Source organism: Lutjanus erythropterus, chromosome 17, assembly GCF_056507025.1.
Source record: "Lutjanus erythropterus isolate fLutEry1 chromosome 17, fLutEry1.hap2, whole genome shotgun sequence".
Classification (NCBI taxonomy): Eukaryota; Metazoa; Chordata; class Actinopteri; order Lutjaniformes; family Lutjanidae; genus Lutjanus; species Lutjanus erythropterus.
The window spans coordinates 6286289-6311097 of record NC_139333.1 but is presented as its reverse complement, the minus strand read 5'-3'; the positions used below and the strand labels follow the sequence as shown (position 1 = coordinate 6311097).

The 24809-nt window shown below is 40.1% G+C and overlaps 2 protein-coding genes across 2 annotated transcripts; one reads left to right on the top strand and one right to left on the bottom strand.

Moving 5' to 3' along the window:
* Positions 1 to 1284: 1284 nt before the first annotated feature.
* rangap1b (Ran GTPase activating protein 1b) lies at positions 1285 to 13530 on the bottom strand. The gene is made up of 16 exons (XM_084740933.1): positions 13429 to 13530; positions 12892 to 13010; positions 12639 to 12766; positions 11915 to 11974; positions 11617 to 11796; positions 11266 to 11400; positions 10224 to 10382; positions 10022 to 10135; positions 9828 to 9927; positions 9224 to 9308; positions 7342 to 7513; positions 6963 to 7046; positions 6724 to 6826; positions 5546 to 5634; positions 3230 to 3351; positions 1285 to 3139 (listed from the first exon to the last, which is right to left on the bottom strand). The coding sequence occupies exons 2-16, from the start codon at positions 13001 to 13003 to the stop codon at positions 3055 to 3057; spliced, it is 1728 nt and encodes a 575-aa protein (XP_084597059.1). The 5' UTR covers positions 13004 to 13010; positions 13429 to 13530; the 3' UTR covers positions 1285 to 3054.
* Positions 13531 to 14704: 1174 nt separating this feature from the next.
* trim65 (tripartite motif containing 65) lies at positions 14705 to 23941 on the top strand. Its single transcript, XM_084741679.1, has 8 exons — positions 14705 to 14786; positions 15284 to 15735; positions 15863 to 15958; positions 16830 to 17060; positions 20266 to 20434; positions 20537 to 20626; positions 20796 to 21013; positions 22632 to 23941. The coding sequence occupies exons 2-8, from the start codon at positions 15307 to 15309 to the stop codon at positions 22938 to 22940; spliced, it is 1542 nt and encodes a 513-aa protein (XP_084597805.1). The 5' UTR covers positions 14705 to 14786; positions 15284 to 15306; the 3' UTR covers positions 22941 to 23941.
* Positions 23942 to 24809: the final 868 nt, after the last annotated feature.

The following is a 24809-nucleotide window of genomic DNA, read 5'->3' as shown; positions in this document are numbered from 1 at the left end:
CACACACACACACACACACACACCTCCACCTCCCACCTCTGGAGTCCACACACTGCTCCGCTGAGCCTGTTAAAGGAATAGTTCACTTCAGTGGGAGACATTCAGCCACCTCACTGGCGCTGGCATGTCTGTCTTCAGTGTCCACTGCAGCTGGAAGATTCTGCTCCACTTTCTTATATGTACACAAAGATGAAAAAAAAAAATAAATGTCTGATTTTACTCCACTAGCTGAGTAAAGAGAGAGCAATCTAAAAAAAAAAAAAAAAACACACACAGCAAAAGTGCCCACTTAGATGCTGCCTAGGGTAGGTTAAACATGATAAATGCCTTCTAGAGTGGCCCAATGTCCAAGACATTGTGATTAAGTGCACTCAAGGGCGCCCTTCCAGTGAGCAAACATCACTAAGTGCCCTCTAGAGTGCCCTTCCAGAGAAAAAGCATGATAAAATGCCCTCAAAAGTGCCCTTCCAGTGGACAAAACGTGATAAAGTGCCCTCTAGGGTGTCCTCCCAGTGGACAGAAAGTAATTAAGTGCCCTCTAGACTGCCCTTTCTGTGGACAAAACACGATTAAGTGCCCTCTAGGATGTCTTCAGAGTGGACAAAACGTAATAAAGTGCCACACATACACAGACTGAAGAGTCAGGCTTGTTAGATCACTTGTATTTCTGACAGGGCCTTCAGTACAAATCAGCAAACAAACACGTCCCTGACAACATTAATGCAGTTCATTTTACCCAGGATTATGTAAATGCCATTTAAGTGTAATCCATTCCCTTAAAGGGAAATTTCTGCACTTTTCAAGCGGATGTCTAGTCAGTGTTGATGGTAAATGTAGTCAACCGAAGCAAGTAATTCCACAGTGTGTGCTATATTGACCAAGAAAGCTGAGTTCTCCTGCTTATGGAGCCGTGCCTACATGTACTAGGATGCATTGTGGGCAGATTTGTGATTCCCACATCACCACCCGAGCCATCGCTATTACTTTGTGGGCCAAAACACAGTGTTAGGTGAACATAAGTAGTCAACTAGCACGTCCCCTGGCAACCCAAAGGTGCAACACTGTAGTTGTAGTTTTCTTGCTCAATATAGCACATGCTGAGGAATTTACTGCTTCAATTGACTACGTTTACCATAAACACTGACTGTACATCCACAAGAAAACTGCCAAATTTTCCCATAGAAGTCCATCACACATTAACAGCTATATGAGAGGACATAGCAGCCGATCTTGTGCAAGACAAGAGTCATATAAGAGCACATTTTTTTTCAATAATAATGAAAAAATGATAATGATTATGGATTTAGAAAAGAAACATCAGGTAAAAGCGATGAGTCCCCTGAACTCGGCAGTGTTATGACTGTGCCCAGTGCAGAGCGATGTACACACACGCTGTGTATTCAGGCTCATGGGTGAGTGTGTGGTGCTCCTGCATGCAGCCCATTCCTGCTCACAGTCTGATGCACACAGCGCTCTGACTTGATCGGACTTTTTGAGCTGCGGTATGATGACTGTGATTGTACAGACTGTCCTAAAAGTTTGTTTTCTTTACCCATACAATAAAATTTTTCAAATAAGCACATCATGTAATGCATCCTTTCAGTAAAACGGAAAGTCAGCTCTTTATTTTGGATCTATAGATTGTCCTTCTCATTTTTTGCTCGGTGTGATTTACATGCTGTGTGTTTACCACAATGTGAAAATATCTGCCATACTTTGCCAATTTTTACTGTACCATTTTCAAATTTATCAAGACCTGAAAATAACCTTAAAGGGATAGTTCAGATTTTTTTTAAGGGTGGTGGTATGAGCTACTTATCCATAGTGTATTACCTACAATAGATGACAATCAGGGTTAGCACCATGCATATTTTAGTTACCTAAAATAAAAAAAAACACCAGTTTTAAGTGTATGCTATATTTAACATTTTTTCACCACTCTACCTTGTCATCAGACAGGCTCTTCTCATGGAAAACTGCAGTCATATAAGCTAAATATCCCTCTCTCTCTCCAAACCAACCAGACCCCTTTAGCAAAATCTATGATTTTACCTTGCAGAACACAGGAGTTACTGGTCTGCTGCTGCCTCAATTGGTCAGTTTGTTTGTGTTATTTTGTGACTCTGGTGTTTTAAAAGGCTAGTTTGGATTCGCGTACATAACTGATCAAGGCAGCGGTAGGTCAGCAACTCCTGTGTTCTCTGAGGTACAAGGAGTCCAGCTGAGTAAGAAAGAGCAATATTCAGCTCATATAATGGCAATTTCCCATTAGAAAATGCTGCCTGACAGCTAAGTAAAGCTATGAAAATATTCTAAATATAGTGTGCACATAAAACTGACAGGAATTTTTAAGGTGGGCTTTTTAAAATGGCTAAAATATGTTAAATAAAACAATTTCGTTGCTGACCCTGTCCACAGCATTACATTGCTTAGCTTCCAACACTGGTACTCCTGCTGCTTCTCCAAACTGTGGGTGTGTCGACCACCATCTACTGTAGTTAACACACTGACTATGGATAAGTACCTCATACAACCCCAATTGAAATAATCCAAACTATCCCTATGCTCTGTTGATCCAGACCTTCCATAACTGCGTCTGAACTGGACGCATTGTTTTGTTGTTGTTTAAAGGGAATTTGAAACTAAATATAACTAAATACAAAGCAATAAGTTGCGAGAGGTGCAAGTTGTCACTGTCTATGTTAGCTCCACTCCAGGTTACAATCAAGTTTCATTTTTTTTAGCACATGGACCCAAAGGCTAACTGATGTGTGTACTTCTATATTTTTTTATTATTTGTATTTCTATTTTCTGTAAAAATATAAGTCACAAGCATACGTAGAAAAATAAAAAAAAAAAATTAAGAGATTCTGGACAGTCTTTGTTGTGCCTTCATAAAATATACAAATCAGGAGTGGAGACATGTTAAGTGGTGTTAAGAGTCCCTTGTTCAAGTGTAAAGTGTCCCTGTTGGTTTTGTTGGTCAAGAGGTTAATGTCAGTACAGTGTGTGTCTGTGTCCCAGTGTTGCTACTGGCAGTGGTTGATCAGATGGTCAGTGTTGATCGTGGCACTTCTTCTCCAGAGTGGAGTTCAGCCTCTCTCCGGCACTGCTGCAGGATTTGAGAGCTTCACTGTTCCTGCAGATTCACAAAGCGAGACATTTTATTAGCTGTTACACTACGTTCACGTCTCAGCTTTCAACTTGTGTGGATAAAAGGCGATTCTACCTGGATGTGAAGGTGTGAAGCAGCGAGGCGACGTGCTCGGGGAAGTATTCCTGCTGGACGGCGTGCTCCAAACACAACAGCTGACCCGAGACCAGTGACACCTTTTTCATCTTACCCTCTCCCTGAAATACAGAACAGAAAAGTAGAAAGCTCAATGAAGGGACTACATTATTTTATATCAAACAATATCAGAGAGGAAAGGAAATACAGCGAGGACTTAAGGTGCCCTGAAGAAAAGCTGATGCGACTGATTGAATGGATCAGCTGGTGTTTCTTTTTAACCAGGAGATAAAATTACTTCATGTAAAGGTGAATAAAAGAAAGCAGCAGTGTTGAAGGTTCAACAGCAGAGAAAATTTCTATGGGCAGAATGGTTCAATCAGACTGAAGCAAACTAAAGCCCCTTTTACACTGAACATAAAAACCCACTAACATCTGGCTTTTGTCCTGGGTCAAACAACTCTGCAGTAGTCAGGTCTATTTATTGGAGTTGCAATAATTAATTGCTTAATTAATTATTAAAAGACTATTAAATGAATACCCAACTATTTTGCTAATCGATTAATTGTTTTGAGTAATCAGGAAATGCTGAGTTTTCATCGACAGTAACTTCACACGATTCCTGTACGGCAGGAGAGAAATTCAACTTCAAGTCCAGGAGCTTCAGTCACAAGCTACAAAAAAATAAAATAAAATAAAATACACACACACACACACACACACACACACACACACACACACACACACACACACACACACACACACACACACACACACACACACACACACACACACACACACACACACACACACACACAAAAACATAACAGTGAAGCAGTGTACTGACTATGGGAAAAGGGTCAATTGTCTATTTTTAGGGAGTTTAGCTGCATTACAAAAAACTTGCACATACACACTAACTTTGGTGTAAAAACAGTATGTAAATAGCCACAAAAACACATGTAAACAAAGTCTCTATAATCTAACATTTTATACCAAAATCAACACATATTTCCATTCATTTGCATATTTGTAAACCCTCTAAAAACAGCAGATTTACTCATTTCCCATTGCGGACAGACAAGTTTGCCTCGCTGTGTTTTTTCTGACATATCACATTGGACGTCTCTAATATGCCAGAAAACAGGGTCAGTAAACATTAGAAAGCAGCGAGGAGGCCAGCGAGTCTCTCTTTCAAACTCAGTGCTGACTTATTTGGAACCACGTTCAAATGCGACTTCAACGAAAATGGATGGAATTTGTGGCTGAGATGATAGAAAGTTACAGAAATGACCAATGCCTTCACAGCATCACAACACAAAAGGGGCAGGTGTCATGATTCCATAATTGCCAATTGGAGCTGGAGCCAATAAACACCTGACTGCAGTGTCATTTGCCCGGGAATGATCGCCGATTGTACCCTTTCCCACTGAAAACAAAACCAGGTGTTAATAGATGTTGGTGGGTTTTTGTCCGGTGGGGAAGGGGCTCTAGAGGAAGAGGACTGTGTCAGCTCCAGATTCAGCACCTTGGAGAGAGCACATCATGACGCTCTGATAGACCAACAAAAATGTTCTGGAGGAAGATTTGTTAATAAGACTTTGAACACATCGTTTGTCTTTATATTTGTGTTCTCATCATATTCTATTTAGCAGGAATCCGTCAGACAGCATTACATTAATTTTGTGTTTTGTATGTCATGGTAACAGTCTTACTTATAAAGTCGACCCACAGAAGCAAGAACAGAAGATTAAAGTTAGCTAGAGAACTTTTGTTTACACTTTATTTTACAGTACACTAATGAGATGTAAAAAGCTGTACTTTTGTTAAATCCTTATTGTACACATTAGAACAGTACTGTAAACTAAAGTGAAATCACAGATCTGCTACTTGAGACAAACCTTCTTTGGCTGGTGCCATACTATTCGCAGAGAACCAAAGACTGATGCCTACTTCTTTGATCAAATCACTTCATCTGCCTACAAAATTACAATAAGTCTGTGCCGTCAGCTACAGATAAAACATTCCTCCACCTCTATAATTTCGGCTTTTACTTGGTAGATCTGGATCACATGTTTTTAAATGGGTAAGCAGAAGATATGTGATTTCACTTTTTCACGTTTTTGTCAAATTTGACACAGTACAGCTTGTTACATCTTATTAGTGTACTGTAAAATGAATTGTGACCACACTTAAAGCAATAATTAATTAAAATAAATAAAGGAGTCTTTCCTTTTAGGAAAATTAAACAGCCCCGGAGCTTATTAATTCAGTGTCCGATTCAGGGTTGGGGGGTGTACTGTAGCAGGGCTGTACCTTGAGGAATCCCATCATGACAAGCAGCGTGGAGAGGAAGCTGTATGACTGGAGGGATGAACCAGAGAGGAGCTTCTTCAATACGGCATCTGTGGTGGGACACAGTGAGACGGGTCATTTAAACGAGACGGAAGGTGGGTGTCTCATACCATGAACAGTGCTGTGCATGAACACGCTAAAAGAGCGGAAATCCTTAGCAATAATGAGTCATTCACTCGTGAGAGGGATAACAGTGCTCACGTCAGCTGATTAAAAAAAAAAAGTGGGACTGCATTAGAGAGAAAGTGTGCATGAATATGGACAGCTGTGTTAACATAATATAGAAACTTTCTTTGCCTCATGTTTCTGTATAATTCTGTGGTGTATCAGTGAAGTGTTTGTGCAACACTGCAACACTGTTAACAGTGAGAAACAGAGAGATCCACATTATAATATGATCAGAAAAAAGGAGATCCTGTTAGTCATTATGATGAAAGACTGTCGAAATATTGTCTTGGAATCTCAAAGTAATGACTTAGTATTTCAAAATATTATTTTAAGATATTAATTCATTATTTTCAGAAAGTTTCTCATTATTTTGAAATACTAATTCAACATTTTCAGATTTGCTTTAATTTTCCTTCATAACTCACTGACTACTTGAAATACTTGGAGTGCCTTGGCGGTGGCAGTTGTTGGTTGGGACAGTTGACACACTCAAAAAATAAGTCATATCAATCCACTGTACCTCAAATAAAAGTGCACATTAAAAGTAATCATATTACTATTGTAGTATCTAATAATGTCACTTCAGTTTATTTTGTGTGGTTGGAATTCTTTTAGATCGCAGGTATTGCCTGTAATCCAAGCAAAAGTCTGGAGACTCTATTATCCTTAGATTTTAATTATTCGAACTGAGTAAAATGTAATTTTACATTCACAAAAAGAAAAAACAAATACAAAAATTTAGTATTAGTATAATCTCATTATGTAGACTCCAGTGTCCCTGGTAGGAGGATGTTCTATTTCAAATTAAATTAAGTTCTCTGTGAACTGAACTTTACGCTAACCCTTTTTTAAAGTGTGAACTTGCAAAACAATGCCAATGAAGGATCAGATCAAACAGTGTTTGAGCCACTAGTATAACTCTAGAGCAAAATCCTGCTTGTTTTCAGTAGCAGTAGAAGAATTTTATTCACCAGTAGTTTCTAGGACGGCTGTCTTGGTCTCTGGCTCCTCACTGTACAGAGAGGCAATTTTCAGAAGGATGTCGGCTGCTTTCTGTGGGTCAGACGCGTTCACCTGGTGAGACAGGAGCGGGAGTTTTATGAACAGGTTTTATCCATTCTGTTTGTACACCTAACCCAGCACAGGAAACATCAACAAGGACTGTTACATCAGATTGCACAGTTATTATCACCTTATTATAAAGTGCTACCTGTTGCTGCAGGTTTGTCCTCGTCTCTCCCAGCTGAAGGAGCTTCTCTACAGAGGGGCAGCTGAGGAAGGACATGATCTCTGCCTAAGGGTGGACACAAAGTCACAATCACAAACACAAGGGATGCCGATTTATCGTTCATTAGTGCAAAATGATTCAGTGATATAGCATTTCTTAAATCATTCAGCTTGACATGGTTTTTCAAGCTATGAAGCTCACTACATAGCTTAATTTAGTTAATTTGTTTAGAAATGAATTTAGATCTTAGATCTTTACAAATCTAAGAGCAGAAGGAGAACTTGAACCTGATCTGAGCGTTGTTGTGTTGTAAATATATAAATATAAATATGGACAGAACATGCATTTTGCGACATCTTACTGGGATCTGAGGTTTTTCGGGGCTGTCGTCTTTTCTCACTATTCCATTTTCCTTCACAATGTCATCGTCTTCATTGTCACTCGCATCATTGCCACTGCATTCATGGTCGTCGTCATCCTCGTCATCCTCGTCATCCTCCTCCTCATCCTCCTCGGGCTCACCCTCATCATCACTGTGGTGAAGTTAAAGGAGCATCATTTTATATGTCAGAAAAATTCAGCCTTGTGTCCTTAAGACACCAAAAGCAACACGAATAAAATGAGCAAAATGTTGAATAATTTGGAGGTGAAATTTCAACAATCCACTAGCAAGCACATAATGCCTCAGGTTGAGTCTTAGAACCAGTCAGAGACTGCATTCCTAACTTGTAGTGTGTGACAGTGCTGATCCATAGTTTTATTTATAGATCCATGTACTGATCTGAAACGCAATATGCGATGGACCCTTCAAAATAAAATGTGCAGTGATGTACAGCAATGAGCTCAACCCTGCACTAGACATCATGTGACGAGGGTATTTCAGTAATGTGGTTATCATCACAGTTAGTCGACTATAAGATTAAACGTCGCCACCCTTGCTAGCCAGCACCAGAAATACTAGGTGGTTAAACTATTTAGCAACTTTTTATTCATGCACAATGCCAGTTAATTGTTGCCTTCAAGCTGTTATGCAGCTGCCCGCCTCTAGCCAGTGCTGCAGCCCCAGCAGACAGCAGGCTCTCTCACCCAGCATGAATGCCCTGATGGCCAGGATGTTGTGATCAGCAAAGTGGGACAGATAACAGCTTGTAAACTGTGCGGTTCGTCAGTGAAAATAAAGTAGAGTGTAGGCCGTGTCAGAATAAAGTGATATATAACCACTCAACTGGAACCAAAGTCAGCACAGGAATGATATTAACCTGCAAGTACAGCAGGCTGCTGCTGCTGCTGCTGCTGGTACTGTTAACATTAGCAGCACTGTGTGGCAGGCTGGCAGCTAACATCAGCTCCAGCGAACAATGTCATTTACTTACAGACACTGTGATCCCGTTCAGTCTGAAAAGGTGAGGCATTCAGTGAGTCGTTATGTTCTGGTAGATAAGGTGCAGTGTTCCTGCACAGCTTCAAATGACTCCTAATACAGGCAGTATTTTTTTGGACATGGTCTAACATTATCAATTTAAAAATGGTGCTCTGCTTTCTGAGTGTTTTCTTACTGTAAGAGTAGTAACCTCGTCTAAATTAAAATTTAAATAACTGACTGGGAAATTAGTGGCCAAGAACATCCCTAGTTTGCATGTTAATAATATTTTTCAAACCTGAATCCAGTCAGTGTAAGCTTTCATACCAACAACAGAATTTCACTGAGAGACACTGTGGCTTTTATTTTTTTTTTTGGCCGAGGTCTATTTTTTTTTTTTTTTATAAAGTTTTGCTTTTGAAATGTACACATCCGACCAATCATACTGCTTGTTGCGGATGACATCACATTCAAAACATTCAATATGGCGAATCACTTGTTTACAGAACTTTGTTTTACATGATAAAAGGGAGGGGAAAATTACTGATACAATGAGTTAAAAGACAACATGTCACGAGGAACAGAAAACTCCTGAACTAAGCAGTGAAACTCACATAGTTCTCCTGTCATTCTCAATATCGGATGTACCCAGGTATGTTGTTTCTTCCTCTTTTCAGCCCCAAGTCATCATCACTTGTTGACTACATATTTTTACCGCAGTGTGATTTTTTTTTAAAGGCTAATAATTCACTCAAATTATTTTGCACTTGATTTGAATAGTCAAGAACATCTATATTTCACCTCCTAAATATTCACAATTTCATGCAGTTTATTGGAGGTGTTGTCGGTGTGTAAAGGCCTTTAACACACACACACACATTACCTGAGTGATGCCAGCATGTCTCCTTTGTCCATGTTCTCCATAGCTTCTCTCAAAGACTCACAGCCCTCCTCTCCCAGACAGTTACCTGTTAAAGTCACATAAGAGTCATTTTATTGACTACATTCACAAAAGCTCTTCTTACAGTCTAAGGAAAAGGTCTCCAAAGAATTTTTTTGCATTAAAATTTATATAACTTACCTGATAGTCTCCCAACATGTCAGTGCACTTACTTCTTACTAGCCTATATATCCCTCTTTCATAATGTAAACAGTCTTTGTAAAGTATCTAGGATGCATATTCTCTAAAAACCATAATGAAAAGAGTAGAACAGTCAAGGCAGTCATGCATTTTGACTGTATTCAAATTTATATGTGCAATAACTGTTGAATTAAAAAAATACAATGCTGCTGGTACCTGACTTTTCCTAAATGTGTCCACATTGATGATGATTCATGATTTTATAGAAAGTAGTTGGTAAAATGCTCTTGACTGTCCTTTAAATAAATCCATAACTCCATATAATTCCATAAGTACTACAGTATCTTCTTGGCCATGGGACCCCATTCACATAACTGCACCTTCTACAATGAGTCAGTGTGCGTACCATTCAGATCCATTTTCTCCATATGAGGTTTGTCCAGGACAGCCTGAGCCACCACCAGCGCTGCAGCCTCTGTGATCTCACCAAATGACAGATTGAGCTCCTGTAGATGAGGAACATGACAGAGCACTGTGAACAGACCGCTGACAGAGAGGACACAGACGGACATAAAGGCTGAAATATGATGGTGAACTGACCTTGAGGATCGGCAGCCCCTCTCTCAGGACTGCAGCGAGGGCGATGGCTCCTTCAGACCGGACCAGGCAGTCACCGAAGTTGATCACCTGGACGTTCCTCAGGTGTCTCAAAGCCTGCATGGCAGACAGTACAAAACTGTGTACAGAAACTTTTTGGCTGCATTTCTGCTCTACTTGTCGTGAGTGTGAGAACATAACTCACCTGTGCCATGGCCACTGTTCCCTTTTTGGTGAAGGTGTTGTCATTGAAGTTGAGGACGCGGAGTTCTGGGTTGTTTCGCATGGCTGAAGCTAACGCCATCACACCTGGATAGTTGATGCCGTTCTGGGGCATGTGGACTTCTTCCAGGCTGCCCATCAGCTTGAATGGAAAAAACAGAGAGATGTCTGAAGGGACCGGGTCACATCTTCAAATGTCTGTTTTGTCTCATGTTTTGACCAACAGACCAAAATGCAAAGAGGCCGGGGGAAACAGCTCACTTCAACCATAGATTGTATATTAAATAGGATTTCAACCTATTTTTTATACAATCTATGATTCTATTTGGACTGCAATAATATTGGACACGCAATTGTTAATAACTTTTCCTTTAAATGTTCCTCATGTGTCCCATAAACTTAACAGTGAGAGTGCCTTTTCTTTTTGTGCTCCTAAACTGTGAAATTTCCTGTCTCTGTATATTAGAATGGCTTATAATTTCTAATTGGGAGTAATGTTATAGCCTGTTTTTTCAGCTTAAATCATTGGGGTTTTTTTAACATTATTTGTTATTATTAGTGTTCTCTTACTTCAGTTTACTGACATATATTTATTGATTTTTACAACTTTCATTCTTGTAATTCTTATTTTTGCAAAATGTTCAATAATTGTTTTTATCCGTTTCTTGTCTGTGTTTTAATTTTGCTATGTGAAGCACTTTGGGCTGCATGTATGTATGCAAAGTGCTATATAAATAAAGCTGAATGAGAAAAGCTGCAAATCCTTACATTTAAAAAGGTGGAACTGAGGAATGTTAGGCAAATGTTCAACTGATTATTAAATAGTTCTCCATTAATTTCCTGATGATTAACCAAACACTTAAAATCATTTCTGTTCCAATGCAAGTGTTTTTATTTTCTGAGAATATTAAAGATATATATTCTTTAACAGCATCAGAGGGGAAAAAAACACTTGATTTAGTAGTATAGTGTTATTCCATGTATTACACAACCTGTCAATCAGTTTGGGAAGGAGTGTTTTCTACCTGAAAGGCCTTGGCCAGGGCACGGGCTCCTTCATTTTCCAGGCGATTTCTCCCTGCGACGAACACTCTCAGTTTGAGTGGAGCTCCAAGTGCTGATGACTGTCTGTGGCACTCAATCAGAGCCTCAGCCAGGATCTACACAAAACACACAGCACTGTCAGTCTGACAAACATGAATTAAAATTTGCCCTCTGTGCAACATTTTTGCAGTTGGTTACTATAAATCTGGGGCTTCTTTTCTTCCAGCTTGTCTGGGGATAAAACAAAAGTCCGCTATTTGCAGGTGCATGAGAGACTGACAGTGTTGGTCAAAACATATTGAGGCATTCAGCGTCACCATCTGTGAGCTCACCTTTCCACCTCCGATCCCCATGCCACAGTTGTTGAGCTTTAGCTCCCTCAAAGTGTGGCAGGAAGGGCTCTTCAGGAGCTGCTCAATCCCCTTCACACCGTCTGGACCGAACGCGTTATCGCTCAGGTCCAACTCAGTCAGCCTGGCCCCTGCACTCATTAATGCACTGCCCAGAGACCTCTGATGAAAGGAAGACAGAGGACATGTGAAGTAAGCATGTTCTGAGACATAACACCTGATCACAAAACAAATTCTTAAAGGCCAACAAGCTGCATGAAGCAGTGTCTAAAATTCTCACCAGGGCTGTTGGGATTTCAGAGCGCAACCTCCCAGTGAACATGTCACTCCAATAGCATCTCTGAAAAACACAGAATTTTAGACAGAAAAGAAACGGCATGGTGAGTCTTCTTTATTTCAACAATGGTCAGAAGGAATACAGGAAAGCTGGGTACAGAATCACAGTACTGTTTGCTGTCCAACCAAACTGTGTCTTCAGTAGAGCAGCAAACAGTTAAATGTTTAAAGTTAGAATGAAGGTTTGGTCAGATTTTTAAGTCTTGGTCACACCCCATGACTTTCAGAGTCTTCAGATCACTGTTACTAGTGACAAGTGGTTACTCAAGGCAAGATCTTTTACCTGAGAAATCCCCTACAAGTTTACCCTGTGAGGCAGCTGATTTGTGCGATCATGAGATCACACAAGGCTTCAAAGTTATCCATTTCGGCCCGCACCAAAAGTGGTGCAGCCAATCAGTGTCCTTGTCACAGACACACAAACTGACTGGCTGCTTCTACAGTGCTTGTATTCACTCAAAAGGGGGTGTGGTTGTGGGACGAGGCGAAAGGCTGCTCTCATCCATTGCCCTACTGTCGAAACTCTGCAACTCACACCAGAACTATCCAGATGGATGAGCATCACTATAGGTACGAGTAATTTTGGGGTTAACTGCCCCTTTAAGCCAAACGTTATGCTCTGGCCCAAACCTGTTTACTGTGAATACAAACTATGAAATGAGGAGTACCTGGAGCAGGTCTTTGTTCTCCAGAGCCTTGGCGATGGCCCGAGCTGCATCCACTCCCAAAGTGTTGCCCCCCAGGCACAAAGCTCTCAGACCCTGGTACTGCTCTATCTCACGGACCAGCTCATCCACTGAAAGCACAGAGAACAGGTTGTCAGGTCTGAGGAAAGTACAGGGACCAGTCCTCTGTTGTCAACAGTACAAAGTGGCGAATTAAAAAATTAAACTCTCTCTGCTGCCCTGCTCAGCATCTAACCTGATTCTGCGTTGTCCAGCTTCAGTCCCAGGTCTTTATAGCTTAACTCTCCATCCCCGACATGAGTCTTGGAAAGAGCATCAGCCAGCTGAGCAATGTCATCCGAGGCCATGATGACTCTGTGGAGAAAGCCAGAAGTCAGACAATAGAGAGAAGAATCAGACTGTAGTCACTTCCTTAACACATGAATGAACATTAATGACAATTAAATCACCAAAGAAGTGAAGAAACTATTAAATTACTTCCTAACTTTGCCTAAAACATTCAAATATAACGCAGTGGCACTTGATAAATCTCAAACAACTCATTTACTGACATCATTAGAACCAACAACAACAGTCACGGTAGCTGCTTAGCTTCACCGGTGCTAACGGTGGAGGTGCGCAACACACGTAAGCTAACTCAGAAAAGTTGAGAGAACGAGCCAAACTAAATGTAATACTGAAGTGAGTCCGGACTTTATAATGTTCAGTGTATTCTCATGTCTCTCAGTCACTGTGTCGGTCACACAGCCCTCAATGAAGCGACGAAACTTACCACAAAGAGTAATTTCCACGGTAATAATGGCCAACACGCGCCGCTCTTCCGCGCAGCGCGCCGGTTGCTAAATCATGTGACGTCATGCTGCCCCGGTCTTCTTCTTCTTCGTCGATTTTGTCACAACGTCAGTTTAAAGTTGCTCTATAGGAGCTTTACCGCCATCTGCTGTTAGTATCGAGCCCCGATACTTTAACTAGATGTCAGGTGAACCATCAGAGCCACTAGAGAGCACCATGAAGCAGCATTACATGTAATCATTTGAAATCTTCACTTTAGAAAAGGCACTCAGTGCACACAGGGACAGATGTAATTTAGTGTGTGATATCACAAACAGGAAGCAGCACTTCTCACTGATTAGTGGGTGCTACAAAATTATATGCACACACAAAAATGCTGGCTGGTACATTTTATTAATTTGTTTTTATCACCTGTGTATTTCTACAGATGCCTTTGCACAGCTCAGCTATCATTTCAGCAAGCTGGGCTTTATCTAGATTGAGATCCCTGCATTATAACAGCATGTTTACCTTGTACATAAATGATATTAGTGTCAAGCTAATAAATATTCATATTAACTCCCAGACTTTAGGTTTTCTTTGTAGATCTGGGTTCAAACGGTTTGCAAGCATGGTGTTATTCTTCAGAACCTTCCAGTAACATGATTATCTTGATTGTGCTCCATTAAGATGATGTACATGAGAAAGAGGCCCTGTTAAGGTGAAACAAGTAATAACCTCTCCTCTCCTATTTAGAGGAACAGTCTGACTATTGGGGGAATCCATGTTGTTTGCTGACTTACCCAGACGTTTAGGTTAGTTTAAGTTTAGGACAATATCTATATCTGGCCGTGTTTAGTACAAAGACTGGAAGCACAGGGAAACATCAAAAGTGAAAGCCTTCAAGTTAGTAGTAAAATTTCTTCTCTAACAGTTAACAATCTGTACCATACAGTACACTACACCGCATACTGTATTCCAGCAGGAATCATCTGTATAAAGCTAACATTTCTGAATTTAAATTTCTAAATATGATCGACATATTTAGAAATTTAAATTCAAAAGACAACAAAAATAAGGGCACGTAGTTTATATACTGTAAAACAACACACGTTTTAATATCGATAAGTAGCAAATAAATGACTTCAAACAGTGAATACTGTTGTTGCAAAATTACAAAACAAAACAAAACACTGAAACAAAAATATCTGCGTTATCGCGGTGGGTCGTTTAAAAGCGTTTGACGTTTTTCCCGACAGCACGTGAAGGCATCATTTTTGCGTCTGTCGTCATCAGGGAAGCTTCATCAGACGAGATTCACACAGATGCTGTGCACGAATGTAGCTATCTGTTGAAGTGGTAAGAATTAATATTGTGTCATTTTTGTGTTATATTTAGGCGGTGGGTGTGAATATATGCGCTAAGTTACAGTTAAATCACCAGACTGTTTCAATAATATTAATATTATTTGTCCCAAAGAGTCCAAGCTAAGCTAACGTGAAGTGACTTGAATCCAGGCTAACGGGCTAGCTAGCGTTAGCTATTCCTTCCACTTGGCTAAGTTAATGTGTGGTAGGTAGCCAGCGATAACATTTGTACTGAGCCTTATATTGCTGCTTGACTGTGGCTTTGTTGTTTTATAGTCTGATAAACAAAACTGTGAATTTAATGAGTTTTTGGGGTTTCTGAGAATTTTTTTCATCACCTGGACTACAAATATGATGTTAACCATAACTGCTTAAGCTTCAGGTTAAGTTACATTCCTGTCATTTTGTGGTACCCATATAATGTGTTGGTATGTTTGAGTTCTGTCACGCCATGCTCAATCTTTCCTTTCCTATTTTTTTTTTTTACAGAGGTGTCAGTTTTTGCTTCAGAGATGGAGTCTCAGAATTCAAACCTGACCTGCATCATATGCCTGGATCGATTCCGAATCCCTGTGACCATCCCCTGTGGTCACACCTTCTGTCAAGCCTGTATCTCCAAGTACTGGGACACCAAGATCAAGTCTGATTTTGGACCTCAGTGTCCCATCTGCAATGAGAAGTTTGCCACCAGGCCCACCCTCAAACGTAACGTGTCCCTGTCGGTCCTGACTGAGGCTGCGAACAGCTCCGGCCCCTCCTGTAGAGTGTCACACATGAGGGGAAGCGAAGGGGCAAGAGCCATGCTGCTGTGTGATCGCCATAAAAAGCCTCTGGTTTATTACTGCAGGCAGGACAGAACATCTGTGTGCTGTGAGTGTGGAATCTCTGAATGTGAGAACCACGAGAAGGTCTTGTTGGAGGCAGAAAGGGAAAATCAAGAGGTATAGTAACACAATGACACCACATGCACTGTCAGTCCAGTTATAGCACTGTCTGCTTTACTCAAGCATCAAAGATAATTTTGACTATGTTTAGCCTGCTGTCTCAATGTGTGTTTTTTCTTTACAGCTGCTGCTAGAAAGGAAGAGTAAGGAGGTGGGGAAACTCCTGGAAGAGACGGAAAAAAGTATGAAGGATCTGGCTGAGAATATTAATCAAGCTAAGGTGAATTCCTGATAAAAGCCCCCTATGAAAAGTAGTTTTAAAGGGATATATTGGATTTTTTGAAGTGGGGTTGTGTGAAGTCATTACCGATATACTGTTGGTGTATTAACTGCAGTAGATGGCAGTTTGCACAACTCCAGTTTGGAGATGCAGTGGGAGTACCAGTGTAGGAAGCTAAGCAATGTCCACAGCAGTACATTGTTTAGCTTTCATGCTGGTACTCCTCCTGCTTCTCCAAAATGGGGGTGTGCCGAGCACCATATACTATAGGTAATACACTAATTATGGACAAGTACCTCATGCAACACCACTTCAAAAAAATCCAAACTGTCCCTTTTAGGTATTATGCTTTAAGCCTATTTGTTTTCTCAACATGCCAGAAAGCTGATTTAACTCAAAGTTATCTATCTAGACATTTATGTATGTCAAAGAGAGGGGTAGGATTATAGATGCATAGTCTAGGGAGTTGCTGGAGGTCACCGTTAGTTACACTGTGTATACAAACAAACTAACAGAAGCCTTACTCTTCTCTGCATCACACCTCTTTGCCATGTTTGATAGGATTCAAATGAAGTTTAGCCATTGCTTACTATGTTTCAAACTGATGCAACATTGAAATTTAAGCCATTTTTTTAAGCAGTGCAAACTCTTAGTGGTTAACCACACTGGCACAATTCAGCACTTCCTGCAGTGGCCTCGCAGTTAAGCCACTTTTAACTGAAATCAAGCAATTGCATACCCATAAGAGTTGCATTTCAGTTGTAAGAAATGGTCAGGTCTTAAAAGGCAAAATTGCAGCTCAGGAAACAATTAATTTTTAACAACCACAAATCTCAAAGTGGGCATATGATTCTGCCTTTTCCATCAACAGGTGACCCTTCAGCAGACTTCCACCTGGGTCAGCGTCAAGTTCTCCACCCTGATGAAAATACTGGCTGAGAAGCAGGAAGCTACAGAACTCTTCCTTGAGGATCAACAAGAAACCGCCATCAGTGAGGCGGAGGCACGTCTGGCTGAACTCGAAGAGCGCTCCAAGATCCTGCGAGAGAGCCAGGGACAGATAGCAGCTGTACATAATCTGCCTGATACAGAGCTCATCAAGGTTTGTACCCCTGACTTTTTACTGTTGTTCAAGCATTCATTTGGCTTAAAGGGATAGCTTGTTTTTTTTGAAAGTGTGATGCTCTTCCATTGCTTTCTCAATGGGCCACTCATTTTGTGTTGTTATGTGATTTCAGTGAATCTGAAGTTATCAGTTTCAAGGGGCAGTCAATCCCAAAATCAAACATATATATTTTTCCTCTTACCTGTAGTGCTATTTATCCATCTAATAGTTTTGGTGTGATTTGAGGACTTCTAGAGAAATCTGCCGTAGAAATGTCTGCCTTCTCTCAACCTTTCTGTTAGAGAGAATGTAGTTCTGGTAGATTCTACTGCAGAAAGAAAGTAGTTCCTACATAAAACTGCTCGCAGCAACGTCAATTTCTGGAAAGAGACATTGCCATTGAGTTTTTCAGATGTATTTTTTGGCTCTTTGAGCACCATAAGCTGAATGCCATCTAGTTACATTATATTTGAGAGAAGGCAGCTGATATCTCCAAAACTCTCAACACACAACAAAGCTGTCTAGATAAATAAAGAGAACTGCATGTAAGACGAAAAATATGTATTTTTGATTTTGGGGAGAACTGTCCCTTTAAGGCCCACAATAACACAAACAAACTACAACAAGTAAAATGATTGATTTTGTCTGGGGGCTTTGGAGAGAGGGATATTTGGATCGTATAATCGCAGTGTGACATGTTTGTGCAAAGCTGTGCACTCTCTAAATGTCACCATTGGCTGAATCTTGTTCTGTGTTTTATGTTCTGTCCCCTGTCCTGCTGTGCAAAGGTCAGGGTGCGCTGTATATTATTTGTCCTGTGATCTCTCATTTGGGGAGCAGACTATTGCTCATTCCATTAGTAATGTATTGTCTCAACACATTACGAACATGACTTTACACACTCCTGCAGTCACAGCCAGCTGAGTGTGTTAACTTGGACGGTGAAAGGTTTGACATCAGAGAATCTAATTATGGTGGCAGAACAAGTTTCTATTCACATGCTGTTTAATATAGTAATGCTTGTGCATGAAAATAAGCAAAATCTGCAGTTCCAGCCGAAGGCAGGGTTCTGTCAGGTGCTAGAAATCCTTGAAAAAGCTCAAATCTTAATGTAGTGTTGTCAAGGTTTGAAAGTGCTTGAAAGTGCTTGAAATTTTAAGTACATGACTTTTACAATAAAGATGTGTATGATTAAATCGTTTGCTTTTTAGATACAGAAATAAGAAGTCAGAGAAAGCCTAATGTAGTCAAGAAATCATAAAATTAATTTTAGGAAGCTGAAATCAGAGATTTGGATTTTAAGACTCAAAATGATTAACTGATTAATTGATTCTGTGAAAATCTTGTCACGTATGTCCATGTGCTCCACATGTTTGGACCTATTTTTCAAGTCTTTTCCAATTATTTTCATTAATGGTTAACCTATTGATAATTTGCTACACTAATTGATTAGTTGTTTGGTCCATAAAATGTGCAAAGTGCAAGAAGACGTCCTCAGATGTCTTATTTGTCCACAACTTAAAAGATAAACAGTTCACTGTCAGAAAGGAGGAAAGAAACCAGAAATAATTCACATTTTAAAAGGCTGAAATCTAGGAGTTTGGACTATTTGCTTAAGAATTTACAATCAATTAATTATCAAAGTAGTTGAAGATTAATTTAGTAGCCTATTAATTGATTAATTGTTGCAGCTCTAATAGGACGCCAAGTCTACTTACAGACAGGTGACACATTTTGAAACATTAGACTTTATTGTGTTTTCCTTTAATTTATCGCCCTCCTGTAGAATTCTGTCATGAAACATAAGTTTGGTTGTTTATAGCACAATAACATCTGATTTTAACATTCTGTGCATGTACATGTATGTAAATGTATCATTTACCACAACTGTAAGGTGCTGGAAAACCTTAAAATGCACCTTGAGAATGCTTGAAATGTGCTTGAATATGACTTCGGATAAGGTGCAGGAACCCTGTGAAGTTTGCACTCAGAATAAAAAAAAAACAGTCCTCTGAATTTCACCCATGCTTTATTTTTCTGTACGAGTAACGAGCACGAACGCTCTGAGTGTGAAGTTCACAAGCTGCTTTGGCACAGGACTCAGAAAAAGAACAAAGAAACAGTCAGATGTCTGGAAAAGGATGGATTTAGCTCTGTCCTTTGCTGTAGGTGCCTCATAACAAAGACTTGCTCAAAAGCAGCATTGTGCAGGCAGCTGTGGGTGAATATTACTGACTGTCTTGTGCTTGGAACCACACCCAACAGTGGGGATGTAGCACTCAGCAAGGTGAATATATTTCTGCTGCTAGATGGCAGCAAAAGCAGGATCATACTTTTGTGTAGTTTCTGTTTAACGTCTTTTGAATGCTGAATGACAAACAACTTTGGTGATGAGGGAAGGGAATTAGTTATTTGTAACTTTGACAGCATTAGTATGTGAGGGATATTTAAATGTGGAGGGCATGACTTCATCCTACACAGTTAGCACAGTTAGTTACTGGAGCAGTTGACAGTTAAAAACAACCAGAATGAAAAGACAGAAAGTCCACTCAGGACAGAAGTTATTCAGGGTTAACGCTGACCATTAAGTCAGTGTGTGAGCATGTTGGTTGTTACATGAATGCATGCTAACTAATGTTTCAACATAAATACTGTAGAGCTGCAACAATTAATCAATTATTAAATTAATTGCTAACTATTTTAAAAAGCAATTTTAATAAATTTTCCCCTCATAATTACTCTGATTTCATATTACACTTCCATAACTTTTTATCTGTTCATTTTTTATTAAATACTTATGACTTATTGTCAAATTATGACATTTTATCTCATGATTTAACTTTTTTATCTCAATGACTTTTTATCTCATAATCATGACCTTATGATAATTATTACTTTTTATGTCATACTATTTACTTTTTATCTCAGAATTTCCACTTTTGTATCTCATGAAACTATTATACAGTGTTAAAGTCAATAAACAGAATCCCAGTCCCTCATAATACAACATCTAGACACACACCCTGATGTCTGTAATAGACCAATATACTTTTGACTTGAAGAAAATGATATTGGACTGATTTTTTTTGCATTAATAGAAGACACATGCAGAAACATGGCAGCTCATGCACAAAACCTGGTTAACTCAAACTCAGAAATCATGATCCACGGAATCATCGTCGTCTTTGAAATCTCCTCGCAGGAATCAATGGTCATAGAAGTTCCACGTCTCAAGGATATTCCGACAGATGTAACGCCAAACCTTCAAGATCGATTGAACGGCGTCACAGACGTCCTGTCCCGGGTCTCCAAGCTGGTGTCTGAGGACCTGGAGAAAGCTGTGAGCACCGCTGTGGGTCAGGACAAAGACGGTACATCCGCCTCCAGATTTGACGTTCCCTCTGTAGCAATTTAGCTTGACTCTATTGGCAGTCTTTGCTCTTTTGTTCTGAAGCTTTGTCACTGGTCTTCAGGTTCTCCTCAGGATAAGAGGCCAATCCTGGCTGTGGTTCCCAGTCCAGCTGCTCCGTGCCACCCTGGTGGGAGGGAGGGCCTCAGCGCCTGTAAGTCCTGTTTAACATTTTAGACTGCATCTTTGTTAAAAGTATTTACCTGTTTCTCTGGTTCTTATGATGAAAAATAATTAGCAAAAGTGCAAGTAATAAGCTTAAGTCCTTTGCAAATTTAAGTGAACAGTGTAGATATGTCTGATCCCTTTCTGCCTCATTACAGACCGATGCTCTCTGACCTTTGACCCACGCACGGCCAACGGACACCTGTTTCTGTCCCAGGAGAACCGGAAGGCGGAGCACCTTACCTCGGGGCCACGCCCTGTCCCAGAGCACGAAGCCCGCTTCGATCACACCTGGCAGGTGCTTTGCTTTCAGGGCTTCACTCGTGGACAGCACTACTGGGAGCTGGAGGTGTCCAAGCCCTGGGCCTACCTTGGGGTAAAGAACTGTGCATGTTTCATTTAAGTTCTGAAAATTTCAACAGATTTTCTATGACTTCACACTGTCATAAAAAATCTGTTCAAATTGGCAGTGTCACTCTGTTTATATATGTAAAACTTTTCATATACCCGAAGGAAATACAGGCAGAGGACAGGGTTTCTGCAGATACAGACATCAACACACACTTCTAGTGGGGCATAAATGATGATTGAAAGGGATTATGTCATGTGAATCACATTGTTTTCTTTAGGGAAATGTTGCGGATTATACCTTTAAATTTCACCTAGAAATATGTACAGGTTTGCAGACATTTCCAGTCCTTATTTTTGGTCAGACTTTTCCTTAAGGGACTATCATTGAGAACACTGAAAATTTTCTTGCATCACAGCAACTCCATTTGCAACATCATAGAAAAGACAGAAAATAAGACGAGAAGCAAAGATACAATCCTTTGAATACAATAGTTCCAAACTAGGGGGGCATAGAGCCACTGCTTGACCTGAGAGGAAATACAGAGTGAAACAAAGTTGAGTGAGCTGCTGACGCTATCATAATGATCCTAAAAACAAAAAGGTCTATCTCCAAAGTCAAACAAGGCACACAAGAGGACCAATCAGGTTCTGCTTCTTTGTCATGTTGCCAGGCTTCTCAGTGACAGAAGGAAAGGAGCAAAGAAGACATGAAAAAATGTCAAACAACATGAAGTTTATAAGAAACCTGAAGGTTAAGGATTGTTTTAATGGTCTCATGAAGTACAACACTACAAATCCCAAGCAAGTTCAGTCTTTATAAAATCATTTTAGATCGTTCTTAGGAGTATATTTTAATTATTAGCTAGCTACGATGTTAGCCAGCTTCCTAATGCTAGTCTGCAGCTAATGCTAACATGAAGAGACTGGCACTAAAGGATAGATTCAGGTTTTAGACTGTGGTTGAAGTAAAGATTATGGACTCCAAAAAAAAAAGCCCAGAACTGATCCTTGGGTTGTTTTCTCGTAATGTTACTTTAGCTTTAGGGTGGGAATTTATTGCCAGGCGAATATTGGCAGAGGCTGATAGATTTCAGACATGAAATAATGATTTACTACTGAGTGGCTGGTGAATTTGAACATTTATCTATCAGTGGTTGGTGGATGTTCACTTCTTTTAAGTTAATTTTCCACCTTAGCTGGCTAGCATGGTAGCAAACTATGGAAATGAACTCCTGAGCAATATTTTATGTAAAATGATTTAGAAACACTGAACTTGCCTGGCATTTGTACAGCTGTGCTGTTAACAGCTCAACAACTTGAAAAGACAACTGAAGCATTGTCGGTCTTCCTGCAGTTTTTAAAAGTCTAACACTGTAAAGTAGATGGTTTTTCGGATTATCAAGTTCTATCTGTGTTTGACCTGTTCCAAAAAAATGACATTTACAAGTTACATAGGCTTTTGATATTGTGCATTTAGGGGATAGAATAGAATACATTTAAGAAAGAAGTTTGTGCCAAATATGATTTTTGCCATTTGAAATGCAAAAACTTTCCAGCTAATCTCAAAACCACTCAGAATAGAACCTTATAATTTACCCACTTTACAGTTCACCCACATCCTCTCCCCGCTGCCTCTTTGACAGGTAACCTACGAGACCATCCCCAGGAAGGAGAAGGGCAAGAGGTGCATGGTGGGTATGAACGAACTGTCCTGGAGCCTGCAGCTGGACGAGCACCAGCTCAGCGCCTGGCACAACGGCCGGCGGGAGACCCTGGCCGGCCCCTCCCAGCACAGCCGCATCGGCATGCTGCTGGACTACGAGGCGGGGACGCTCACATACTACGGAGATGGGCAGACCAGGCTCCACGCCTTCCACTGTGCCTTCACCCAGGAGCTGTTCCCTGCCTGCTGGATAGGAGAGGGGGTCAGCATCACCCTCTGCTCCACATGAGCTGACTCAGAACGAGAAGCTCAGTAAAAGGAAGCACTATGAAACGTGGGCACTAGCTGACTCAACATAGAGGATCCCCCTTAACCATTTAGGAGTTTTTTTTTTCTCTTTACAATGACTGCCTTCCTACATTGTTTTAAGCAGAAGAACTGACTGTGATGGGCGCTCTCCCCCAAAACTGGCTTATTCTTATCATCACTTTCCACATCACAATAACGTAGCTGAAGAAATCGAGGTCACATCGTCTGGTCCAAATGGCCCTTAGTGTTCTAGTTTAAGGACAACACTACTTCATTCTGGTTTGTTTTGTTTTTTATCTTCAATTATGTATGAAATAACCTTCAGTTTTAGATAGATGTCTGCTTTCAGGTAGGAAAAGACTCATCTCATCTCAGTACGTCAGATTATTGTACATTCACTACACAAAATGTTCTCGTTCTGCTTCTCATTTGGTCAGCGTTTCTTACAAGTGGGCTCACAGGAGGGCTGCACAATTCATCCAACTATCACAGAATACCACAATATGGCCAAGTGCAATATCCAAATCTGCAAGAAGAAAGAAGCTATACATTTTTTGATAAAGGTAAAATATGTGACAAAACAGCATTGTAATGAAGTACAAGACAAGTGAATCTTCTTTGTCTGGTACAGACCCCAACAAATGTCACATCATCGTGATTTTTATAGTTCTTCCAGTGAAAAATGTGATGCATAAAGGATCATTGCAATCTGATCACTGCAATATCTTTTTTTTACCATATTGCACAGCCCTAGCTTACAGGCAGATGACTCATAAAATACAATGATTCATAAAATCTACATACATGCTGAGGTCATGCATGTTGTAAGCTGGGTGATGAGTTAGACACCAGAGAATTTCTGAGGAGCAGATGACTACAGTACAGTGCTATCAGTTTCTCCATTGTGTTGCTTTTGGAATGAAAGAAAAAAGTCATTTTCTTTATCCCCTTAGGTGTTATGGGCACAGATTTTCAAAAGTCGGGAGATCTGCTTATTCACATTCTTCCTGCCAGTTAGCTTAGTTTAGCGCAAAGACTAGAAAAGGGGGGGAAACAATTAGCCTGGCTCTGTCCAAAGCTAATAAAATTACCAGCACCTCTAAAAACTCACTTATCAACATGCTGCACCCTGTTTCCTGGCAATTAGGGTTGTAAATCTTTCCCTTAACTGATAGTTGAAAATGTTAACAATTAATAAAATACAAAAAGCATGCAGTTATGTCAAACATTAATTCATGCAGCACAAACTATTGACACAAACAGAATAATAAAACAATTAGGCTCTTTGCTGTAAACAGCTGCTCTTGACCACCTGAACTTATTCAACAGATGTCAGATGGGGTGCATCTACTGTCATTTCTAGGCTAACAAGACAGATCAAACCAAACATAGACTGTCTGTTAATAAATTTTTAATCGATTAAATTCTTAACAGTGATTAATGATTAACATCCCTATTGGCAACCTGTGGAGACTCAAGGACTCACTGTTACACTTTGGTTTTTGCACTGATTAAAAAAAAACAGGAGGGAATGTATTAAATAGTGAGCTTGGGATTTTGTTTTCTTTGGACTTTTGGAGTCAGCCAAACTGTTTTCCCCTTTTTCACCGTCTTTAATTTAAGCTAAGCTAATCATCTAACTTGATGTTTAACACACAGACGTGGAGTCTTATTGACACTCTAACCCTGCTAGAAAGCAAACAAGTGTATTTCCTCTTGGGGTGAGAACCTCTAACTGTCCACTGCCTTTTTATTCAGTCTGATTTTAAGTGGAGATGGAAGTAGGTGAAACCATACCTGAGCCACATTAACAGGGTATGTGCACACATGAGATAATAATTGCATTGCA